This window comes from Chinchilla lanigera, unplaced genomic scaffold, assembly GCF_000276665.1.
Source record: "Chinchilla lanigera isolate Chin_1 unplaced genomic scaffold, ChiLan1.0 scaffold00080, whole genome shotgun sequence".
Classification (NCBI taxonomy): Eukaryota; Metazoa; Chordata; class Mammalia; order Rodentia; family Chinchillidae; genus Chinchilla; species Chinchilla lanigera.
In genome coordinates this window covers 1,781,922-1,793,931 of record NW_004955481.1, presented here as the reverse complement: position 1 = coordinate 1,793,931, position 12,010 = coordinate 1,781,922, and the positions used below count along the sequence as shown (strand labels likewise).

The 12,010-nt window shown below is 40.1% G+C and overlaps 1 protein-coding gene across 2 annotated transcripts in view; it reads right to left on the bottom strand.

The window, feature by feature from the left end:
• The window catches only part of Ywhae (tyrosine 3-monooxygenase/tryptophan 5-monooxygenase activation protein, epsilon), a 52,923-nt gene that overhangs the window by 11,769 nt on the left and 29,144 nt on the right, over positions 1-12,010 (bottom strand). For both annotated transcript variants that reach the window (XM_005402632.2, XM_005402631.2), the window contains exons 2-4: positions 5,882-6,081; positions 1,739-1,845; positions 807-1,013 (exon numbers count right to left, since the gene is read on the bottom strand). In XM_005402632.2, the coding sequence (XP_005402689.1) occupies positions 807-1,013; positions 1,739-1,845; positions 5,882-6,081 (514 nt within the window). The remainder of the gene's footprint in view (positions 1-806; positions 1,014-1,738; positions 1,846-5,881; positions 6,082-12,010) is intronic.

Here is a 12,010-nt window from a genome sequence, read left to right as displayed (position 1 = left end):
AAAAAAAAAAAAAAAAAAAAAAAAAAAACCCACAAAAATAGAAAATACAAAATAACATTCATTGGGAGAGTAGCTTATTAAAAGGATGACTATGCAGGGCATGGTAGCACATGCCTGTAATTATACCTACTCAGGAGGCTGAGGCAGGAAGTTCAAGGCCAGCTTAGACAATTTAACAAACTCCTATCTCAATGGAGCTGAGGACATGCTTTGCCTGGATTCAATCCCCAGTAACAAGAGAAGACCATCTCCTACCTCTCCCACCTCTCCCAAAAGCATGCCCATAAAGACTGAAAGCTAGTACAAAAAAACTTAAACGATTTATCATAAATCATAATTCCTTTCCTCCCTCTCCCCCACACATTACAGTATGTTAGTCCATCAATACAATTATCCTAGCTGGGCATGGTGGTGCACGCCTGTAATCTCAGTACTCGGGAGGCTGAGGCAGGAGGATCGTTGGGACTTGGAGACCAGCCTGGGCTACAAAGTGAGCTCAAGGCCAGCCTGAACTGCATAGTGAGACCCTGTCTCAAAAAGACAAAAAACAAAAACAAAAACAAAAAAAACCAACCAAATAAACAAAACACAAAACCCCACAATTATCCTAACTTCTACGATAGAGGCTTATAAAAGGTCTGCCTTTAAATTATACAAAGCAGTTTCAGCAAGACCAAAACAATACTTATGTGCCTGAGCTGACAAGGGTAACCCCATTGGACAAGATAACAAAATAAGCAGCTATCTATTCCTCTGGAACTCTTTTCACTTTACACTGAGAGCTTTTGTGGTTCTCTACGACTTACCTGCAGGCACGGTCAGGGGAATTAAGAATTTCATAGTAGAATACGGAAAAGTTGAGAGCAAGACCTAAGCGAATAGGATGCGTTGGTGGAAGTTCTGTCATTGCAATATCACTAGCAGCTTTATAAGCCACTAGGCTGTTCTCTGCAGCCTCCTTCCTGTCATTTCCTGTGGCAAATTCAGCCAGATACCTGTGGTAGTCCCCTTTCCTACAACAAAACAAAACCAAAGCCACAATTAGCAAGGAAAATAAACTGCTACCAAATTTTCTGTACTACATGAAATAAACGTGATTAAGATACATTTAACAATTAACAGACAGTAATCATTTTTAAAAACTCAGGAATAAGTGGCTTGCCTATTTTTTTCCCTTAAGAGGTTTCATATTATCAAGTGTCAGCACACAGAGAGAAATTAACTGAGCGGCAAAAAGTCACCTGACATATTACAATTAAACAAGAAAAGTTGTTCTAAAGAAAAAGATAATGATTAATAAGTAAATTTAAATGTTTTTCTTTTTGCAGTGCCGGGGGTTGAAGCCAGTGTCTCAAGCATGTTAGGCATGCACTCTACCACTGAGCGACATCCCCAACCCTCAAAATAAAATTTCTATACAACAGGATTACACTGTGAAATGTGTAGGTGTAGTTAGGGGTGAAGAACCCACAAAAGCAAAAGAAAGTACACAGGTAAACCAAGAAGTTAATACAATACAATTTTATTAGTCTGGCCACCTATAATGCAAGTATATTAATTCATTATCAGTTTGCAAATGAGTATTAAATCTTTTTAACTTTTGAGACTCACCCTGTGTTAACTAATCTTCCAACATCGAACTATTATTAAATAAAAACTGAGAACCTACGCAGAAAAGTCATGACTTTAAGAAGGCCAACTTTTCATATTTTATTTTACCTTCTGCTATAGAACCTACATTTTATAATAGAAAACCTTGGACTCGCCAGTGTTAGCTGCTGGAATGAGGTGTTTGTCCAGTACATCCAGAATGTCACAACAGATTAACTTTAGCTCAGTCTCAACCTGGAGGGGAAAAATTACAGACTGTTTAAATCTAGAAACTCTATAAAGTATTACACATTCTGTCTACCTCTGGTTTTGAGGAACAGACAAATATTAAAAAGAACATACATCTCTCTCCAAAACCACTTTCTCTTTTTTGACACAAAAAAAAACAAAAAAGGATTGTCTCCAGATTATGGCAGTGTGCTTTTCTGCTCTGCATGCTAACGGTTAAATATTTAAAATATATATACATATATACAGTACAAGCAACTTCACAGTTCAGTTACAAAATCACCAGTAAGTTACACTGAAACACTGATTGTCTTACTAATTGCTGGGTACTTAAATGAACTAACTTCTTTATTAAATACAGGTAGCAACTATATTTACATGGAAAAACAAAGGTTAACATATAGTTCTTGCCCTGAAGTCCACCAACTTAAAAACCAGGAGGGTTTTTAAGGGCTTGGGCTTGGGGTAGAGCCTCACATGCAAATCCTGGGTTCAATCCCAGCACCACAAAAATAGGGAGAACTAGAGTATGCACCAAGACAGGCTGCAAGGGAGGGAAAGAAAATTCAAACCCAGGCAGCTTGTCTACAGGACTCACATTCTTATGTTCCTTCAATGGTAGAGATCCACAAATAGTTATGATACCAAACATGTTCAAACTGAAGTAAACACAGTACTAGCAGTTATCTCTAATGGTTTACAGTGCCAAAATTTCACACCATTCCTAAAGACAAGCTCATCTTGCTCTCCATTTTCTAAAATCCAGTGATACTGTTCTGTTGTACCTTTCCAGATCAATCTGCTTTCCACTGTTCAAGAATTCTCCCCTTTCCTTTCTCCTATGATTTTATCCCTATCCTATATAAAACTAGTTCTCTTCTGAATAAATTATACCCAAGATAGCTTTCCAAGTACAGATTCCCTAGGAGAAGGGATAATTCTAAGTTTTTCTATATCCTTACCTATTTCATACGACTGTTCTCATCATTCCAAAGCCCTCTTCCTCAAATTCTCATATTCAATTTGTCATTATTTGATCTCCAGGGCCTTTTCCCACATTCACTGACTATCTATGATCTACTTCTAACATCTCACCAAGGGATTATACCAGCCACCTTCCATTCAGAACAGCTCTTTAGGCCAGGCGTAGTGACGCACGCCTGTAATCCCAGCACTTGGGAGGCTGAGGCAGGAGGATCGTTTCAAGTTTAAAACCAGCCTGGGCTACAAACTGAGCTCAAGGCCAACCTGAACTGCACAGCAAGACCCTATCTCAAAAAGACCAAAAAACCCCCAAACAAACAAACAAACAAAAGCCCAGCTGTTTCATCTCCAAAAACCATTTGTCAGTAAGCCTAACCGTGCTATATCCTAGAAGTCTAAAATTTCAACAATCCACTCCTGGCCTCTAACTTCCTTTTAGTTCCTTTACTCTTTCCAGTCCTACGCCAGCCCCAAAACAGGCTGGACCCACGGTGTACTCAGCTACATCCCCAGCCCTTTTTATTTGCACTCTGATACAAGGTCTTGCCAAATTGATTGGGCTGGTCTCGAACTTGCACTCCTCCTATATCTGCTTCTAAAGCACCTGAGACTAAATTCTTGCATATGCCATCACACCCATCATTTATGAACTAGTAAGACCTCTAGACTTAAAAACAAAAAAACCTCTAGACTTGATTTCATCTTCTTTCCCAATTTATCAGTTGCTCTTCTTGCTTTCCTGTTTCCCTTTCCTACTCAGCCCAAATCCCACAATCTAACTCATAGACTTTTTTGTTTTCCTTTTTTTTTGGAGACAGGATCTTGCTAGTCCAGGCTAGTCTTGAACTTGCAGAGACTCCTCCTACCTCAGCCTAAGTGCTGAGATATGTGCCACCATGCCTGAGTGCCTAAGTGCTGAGGTATGTGCCACCATGCCTGAGTAACTCATACACTTCTCTATTCAATGAGCACCTTTCGCCTTTCTCATCCCTCTCAAACACCAAACTTGTCTACTGCCAACCCATATTTTTATGCCAACACTATTTGAGGTAATAGTAATGTCACTCCCAACTTCCCACCTTCTAATATGATCTTGGGTACGTTACTTAATAATTTGGAATCTGTTTTTCCATCCATACACTGGACTAATACCTACCTTTCCAGAGCCATTTTATTGTTTTTTCTTTTTAGGTAGCTCTTGGGCAGTGGTGGCAAACCTATGGTACACATACTACAGCTGGCTGGCTGTATCACTGAAAGCTTTAAAAGGTTCACCATCACTGCTTTAAGGTTTGAACCCAGGACCTCGAGTATGCTGGGCAAGAACTCTACTGCTAAGCAACACCACCAAGCCTCCTTTCTTGAATGTATACACATGATATGTGACATAACTTCAAACCATTTTCAACCCTAAGTATCCAGAGTCTTCTAATATTTTCTATTCCACTTAAAATCAATGAGTAGCTATGTCTATTTCATCTTTGCATCCATAATACCTATCAAATTCTATGACACACAACAGACAAAACAAATATTCATTAAATTGGCTAAAATGTTCACTTCAAATCATCAATGAAATGTTTTATGGTCGCCACAATGGAAGCAACAATGCTCTCTAGTTGTGCTGTGATCAAACCTGAACACCAGAACTAGGGATGTGGCTCCAGTGGTAGAATGCTTGCCTGGCATGTATGAGGCCCTAGGTTCAACCACCTGCACTTTTTTCTTTCTTTTTTGGTCTTTTTGAAACAGGGTCTCACTCTGCAATTCAGGCTGCCCTTGAGCTCACTTTGTAGCCCAGGCTGGCCTTGAACGCACAACGATCCTCCTGTCTCAGCCTCCCAAGTTTATAGGTGTGTACCACCACACCTGGCCCTTTTTTTCTGCACTATTTTTAAACATATATTTAAAACTCTGTAGCTTCCAGTCAAAAGTTACTCCTGTCTGTCTAAAACATTCTATAGCCTATAAATTCTAATACAGGTGGGTAAAAACATGAAAATTCACTAATATGTAAAATCATTTATTTGTATCTTTATATATCTTTATATATATTTATTATATTATACATTATATATTTATATATAAATTTTTATATATAAATATATAAACATGTATATAAATATAAAGAGATATGTGTGTGTATATATGTGTGTGTGTGTGTATCTCTCTCTCTCTCAATCTCACTAGGTTGTGATCTAAAACATCTAAGGTCAAATTACTTACATCTGTAGGCCTGAGACTTAAGCCAGACACTCACTCAAATATTCTCTTCTCTTTGGACAATTTTTTTTTAAAATCTTTCTGAGACAGGATCTCCCTATGCAGTTCAGGCTGGCCTTGAGCTTTACTTTGTAGCCCAGGCTGGTTTTGAACTTGCAACAATCCTGCCTGGGCCTCCTGAGTACTGGGATTACAGGCATGCACCAACATGCCCAGCTTGGAAATTTTTTTTTCTTAACTATAAATATAAAAGATAAAAATTAGAACATATTCAGGTAGTTACACCCCCATCACTTCTTTCAATCCTAAGAACTGTAACACAGGAGACTACTATGGATTAAATAAATGTCCCCCAGAGGTTTATGTCTTTACTCCCTGGTTGGTGACATAGAGGTCTTGTTCTGTAAGACTCTCCCCTCCACTGCCATCCAGCACCACCACCAAGGTACAGGTCTACCTGACCATGGACTAGAGCCTCTCAAACTGTCAGCCAAAGTAAACTATTTAAATTAACTGCCTTAATATTTTGTTAAACAGAAAGCTAACTAACACAGATACAGTGGTACTTCAGTTCACTTAAAAATTTGTTTTACAATTTTGGAGAAGATGGCCTTTAGGGAAAGATGACCACGTTTGCATTTGTATGGAGAAGACAGCTGTGGCTGTGTTTGTCACCTGATTTTGTTGAACACTTTTGTTTGAGCATCAAATTGTGAACAGAAGCATTCATGAGGCAAGATATTACCGCGTAACACTTTCAACATAAAGATGAATGGCACTAACTGCAAGTGCATTTAAGAAATAACCATTTCCCTTTAAAATATAATAATCTCACCATTTGCCGATATTCTCGAATCATTTTTAGTTTGTCTTCTCCTCCCTTGTTTTCTTCTTTCTGTTCAATGCTGCTGATTATTCTCCAGGAGGCTCTCCTAGCTCCAATCACATTTTTATATGCAACAGATAGGAGGTTTCTTTCTTCAACTGTCAGCTCCACATCCATTCCTGCTACTTTCTTCATTGATTCAACCATTTCTAAATGGGAAAAAGTAAAATCAGACTGTACAAACTTACAAACTTTTTTCTTTAACATATCCCTTTCATAGTTGTTTTTCTCCCTTGCCAAGCTAACAAAAAATGTGAGATAAAATTTTTAACAGAAATAAGAGGCTGGAGGTGTAGCTCAGCAGTAGAACACATGGGCCTGGACATAAGTTTGCCACCAATGGTTTAGATCATCTCTTTTAGACTAAATAAGGGCACTAGGAATACACATCCATCCATTCTCCAGTCAAAGTAATTGAACTGGTAGTTTGAGACCAAGTTTAAAAGCTTGCAGTCTCTAAATTAGGTGAGGTGCCACATGCTTGTAACCTCAGCACTTGGGAGGCTGAGGCAAAAGGACTGCCATGAGTCTGAGGACAACCTGGACTACAGACCAAGACCCTGTCTCAAAAACCAAAAATACAAAAACCAGGGGCCAAAGCTAAAGCTCAGTGACACAGCGCCTGCCTGAGGTCCTGAGTTTGATTCCTAGTATCCCCCACAAAAAAAAAAATTCCCAGTCTCTAAAATGTGCTACCTTACAAATAAATACAAATTACGTATTTTTCCAAAGCCCAAAGTCAGTGGAGGAAACGGGATTTATTCATATAATAAAAATACAATGAGCACACCACAGGTAGACACTTGATGCTTTCTTTTTTTGGTCTTTTTAACACCGTCTCGCTAAGCAGTTCAGGCTGGTCTTCAACTTACTATGTAGCCCAGACTGACCTTGAACTCACAGCAATCCTGCCTCAGCCTCCCAAGTACTGGGATTACAGGTATGCACCGCCACACCCGGCTAAAACGAGATGTTTTCTATCCCTCCCTTTCAGAAGAGCTTCTATCTAATGAATTCATTCATTGGCTAAACTTTTGATGGTTACTATTTGTTGCCACTAGGTGGCAAACAAAGCAGTAAGGATAATCCTTGAGATACCCAGGCAGAGCAAAGAATATATATCCAACAGCATGTGAAAGCAAGAACCAGAAACAACTCAAACACTGACTAAATATATTAACGAACCTATGTTTTAAGAAATCAACGCATATTTACACAGCAGCTCTCTGACTTTATTCATAATCTCTGATCATGAGACCCAACAATCTGCATTTTAGCAAGCATCCTTAACATACATCAATACCCAAAGCCTAAGCATGTCTTAGGACAGGTGTGGTGTAGACACTGAATTTACTACTTAGTAACGGTATGCTAATTTAAGAGTACTCCAAATATGCAACCCCAGGAAAATGTGTCAAAGATCACCTCTTCAAAAATTCCAGAAAATTAATAGGAAAAATATTTTTTTGAGACAGGGTCTTACTATGTCGTTCAGGCTAGCCTTAAACTCACTATGTAGCACACACTGGCCTTTAACTCATGGCTATCTTCCTGCCTCAGCCTCCTGAGGGCTTCAGTTACTGGAGTGCACCACCACGTCGAATAGAAATACTAAGACCCTGGAAATCTCTTTAGAAAAGTTACAGAATTTCTTTAATAAATACCATATGAATCAATAACCATACTGCTAGCTATTACCCATGAGAAATGAAAATATTATCTGCACAGTAACTTTTACATAAGGGCCGGGGATGTAGCTCAGTGGCACAAGTGCCTGCCTGGCAAGCTCAAGATCCTGAGCTCAATTCCCAGTACCCAAAAAATAAATAAATAAATAAACCCCCAAAAAACTTTTATATAAATATTCACAACTACGTTGTAATACTGAAAAATATAAACAACATGTCCATAAAGAATGGAAACAAGCTGGGCGTGGTAGTGCACACCTGCAATCCCAGCACTGGGGAGGCTGAGGCAGGAGGATGGTTGTGAGTTCAAGGCCAGCCTGGGCTACAAAGGTGAGCTCAAGGCCAGCCTGAACTGCATAGCGAGACCCTGTCTCAAAAAGACAAAATAAAAAACAAAAAAAGAATGGAAACTAATAAAAACTGTAGTATATAAATGATACTACAAAAATAAAATGGTTAAATCTCAAAAATAGCCTAGGTAAAAAAAGACAAAATACGAGTACATGATTCAATTTATATCAAATTACTGAAAATACAAAACCAGCACAATAGAGATGTCTAACTGTGCTTACACAATCATATACATTACTCACTGCACTGCTCAAGTGGTATTCTATGAACAAGTTATACTCTAATAAAGGTGACTGCTGAAAATGCAATTCATACCAAGCACGTACCTTAAAGATGCACAATTTGGTCTAAACCAGTCTTGAACAAAGGCTGATGCCAGATGTGGTGGCACACACCTGTAATCCCAGCACTCAGAAGGCTGAGCCAAGGAGGGTACTTTCTGTTTGTTTGTTTTTTGTCTTTTTAAGACAGGGTCTCTATGTAGTTCAGGGTGGCCTTGAGCTCACTTTGTAGACCAGGTTGGTATCAAACTCATCCTCCTGTCTCTGCCTCCCCAGTGCTGGGATTACAGGCATGCACCACCACACCCCTGGCTCTTTGTTTTTTGAGACAGTGTCTCACTACGTGGTTCAGGCTGGCCTCAAACTCAGGAGATCCTCCTGCCTCAACCTGAGTGCTGGGATTACGGGTGCGTGCCACCACACCTGGTAGCTACCTGAGTTCAAGGCCAGCCTGGGTTACTTAGTAAATCCAAGGCCAGACTACATTATGCAGCAAGAGCCTCTCTTAGAGAGAGGGAAAGGGAAAAAGGGAAGAAAGAAAAAAGGGAAGGAGGGAGGAAGGGAATGGGTGGGTACCAGGAATCAAACTGAGGATGAAGGGAGGGAGGGAGGTAAGGGAGGTAGAGAGGAAGGAAGGAAGGGGAGTTGTTTTTTCCGTGTTGTTTTGTTTTTGTCTTTTTGAGACAGGATCTCCTTCACTATATGCAGTTCAGGCTGGCCTTGAGCTCATTTTGTAGCCCAGGATGGTCTCAAACTCCCAACAATCCTCCTACTTCAGCCACATGAGTGCTGAGTTTTTTTTTTTTTTAAACCAGGAATCAAACTCAGGGCCTCTCACTTGCTAGGCAGGCACTGCACCTGCTGAGTTACATCCCCCGAGGGAGGGAGGGAGGGGCTCAATTTAGAAGCAACAGAAGAAGCTGATTTCCAAAGCAGTTTATATTTTCAAAACCAACAAGTCACCCTGGTGTAGTGATGCATCCCTGTAACCCCAGCACTCAGGAGGCTGAGGCAGGAGGATAACCACGAGCTCAGGGACAGCCTGGGTTACACAGTGAGACCCTGTCTACAAAAATTTTAAAACATCAAAAAATTAAAGTCAAACATAGAGAACCAGTAAAGCAATTTCTAACTGGTATATTCATAAACTAACTCCAATATACCAAAATAATACATCAGGTTTTGCATTATATGCTAAAAATTAGACAATTATGCAATTACAAAAACTGTAGCAATGATCTATTCCAGAGTAGTATTGCAAATGATTTCCTTTTTTCTTTGTTGTTTTATAAATTTTCAACAATGAACTGTGTGTGGTGCTGAGAATTAAACTTGAGGGTCTTCAACATGCTAGGAAAGCCCTCTACCACGGAGCTACATACTCAGCCTTATCTCCCTTTCTTTTTTTCTTTATCTTGCGCGTGTGCGCTCGCTCTCTCTCTCTCTCTCTCTCTCTCTCTCTCTCTCTCACACACACACACACACACACACACACACACACACGGGACTGATCCCAGGGCCACTGAGCCACATACAGCCCCCCTTTTGGAGACAAGGTCTTGTTAAATTGCTCAGTTGGGCTCAAACTCTCACTGTTCCTGTGTCAGCCTCCCAGAGGTGCTGGTTTTACAGGTGCAAGCCACACATCGACAAAACAGTGCACAGAGAGATGTGGTAAAACTACAGAAGCACTTATCCTTTCATTAACAGCTTTATAAATATAACTTAAACACCCGTAACATTTCACCTATTTATTGCACAAGTCAATTATAGAGAGCCCTTCCCAGTCCTGTCATGGCCCAGGAAGTTTACATTTGTAATCCTATGAAAATTTACTGGAATTTTAGCAAGTTAATTCCAGTGCAACCCAGGGTGAGAATAAAGACAGTAAGACATATTTGTAGTTATGGGGAGCCAAGGGGTCCTAAATCAACCATGATGATGGCTATCCAGAACAGAGGCCTCGACCCAAGACCGAACCCAGGTTTTATTCATTTGTGAAGAAAGGTGTGGCTAGATGATGAGTGACTGTGAGAGTGGCAGGAAGTACAAGAGTGTCACGAGCTGGGCTAAGTAGGAAGCCTGAAATCACCTCTACCATATACAGAGAGAAGCATATGCAGAAAGCGTAATCTGCATAACACAACTGAGATCGTACCTGTTTTGAGGCCAGAGCTTCAGCTCTGATGTGTAACCTTTCAAGCCCCAGGAAGTCACTGTCTATCTTGAGGCTCAACAGCATGGAACACTGGCTCTAAATCAGCACATTGGCTAGACCGATATGCACTGCTTAAAGCCAACTGAAGGGATAAGGAAAACACCCTAGCCAGCTCTGTACATATCAATACATGGAAGTAGGGTCAGGCTCAGCCAAAAGGGAGACAACTGCTCTTCTTTCAAGGAGTTTCACCCAAGTGGTCCTCCACAGTCAGTGATTTTTAGTATATTCATGAGATTTTATAACCACCACCACAATCAATTTTAGAGCATTTTCATGTCTTTGAAAAAGATCCAAATGCACTGGCAGTCACTTGCCATTTATCTCAAAATCCAGCTCCAGCTGCCGGGCACGGTGGCACATGCCAGTAATCCCAGCACTCAGGAGGCTGAGGCAGGAGGATCACTGAGAGTTCATGTCAGACCCTGTCTCAAAAAGACAGACAAAAACAAAAACAAAAAACAACAACAAAAGAAACTCCAGCCCACCAATGCACTTTCTTTACAGATGACCATCCTAGACAGGACATATAAAATAAATGGAAACATATTATGTGGACTGGCTTCTTTAATCTAGCATGTTTTCGAAAGTTTATCCAGTATATCAGTACTTCTTCAATACGATCATTTTATTTATTTGTTTACAGAATGCTTGGGTTCTTTCCATTTTGTGGCCATTATAAATAATGCTGTTATGAACATTCATGTAAGTCTGTACGTCGGTGTATACTCTTCAGTTCCCAAGTACACATACTTAAGCATGGAGCTTCAGAGTCATATGAATGAAGGAAGGACATGCCAAGCTGTTTTCTACAAAAGTTGGGCCATTTATTCTTATCAATAACATAGGAGATTCTAATCTTCATCAACACCCCCGTACTGGGGACTGAACACAGAGACATTCTACCTGTGGGGCACATTCCCAAACACTTGAGACAGGATCTCAACTACACTGCCCATAATGGCCTCAAACTGGTGACTGATCTTTCTGCCTTTTTTTAGAAACTAAGGTGGGGGTGGGGCGCTGGGAATTTTAACTAGGGCCTCATCCAGCCTAGTCAAGCACTCTACCACTGAGCTTCACCTCAACCCCTCATTATGGTTTTGATTTGTATTTCTGTTAGCTAATAAACAATGTTACAGATTTTCTAATGTGCTAAATGATCAGTCATTTCTTTATCTATTTTGGAGAAATGCCTATTGAGATATTTTCCCATTATTTAACCAACTTTTTTTGTTTTTCGAGTCAGGGTCTTGCTAGGTAGTTCAGACTGGCCTTGAACTCACCTCATGGCCTACACTGACCTCCAATTCATGCCAATCCCCCTGCTTCAGCCTCCCAAGTGCTGGGATTACATCAATGCACCACAACATCCATCTAACCAACGTTAACTTGATTTTTAAATTAATGACATGAGTTATGCATTTCTAAGATTACAATGACCTCCTCTTCACCCCTTCAGGAATTTCTCCATTCTTACTTGTTTGTTGTAGTGGGGGTTAGAACCAAGGCCCTCCCACTGAAGTCCTTTTTTTTTTTT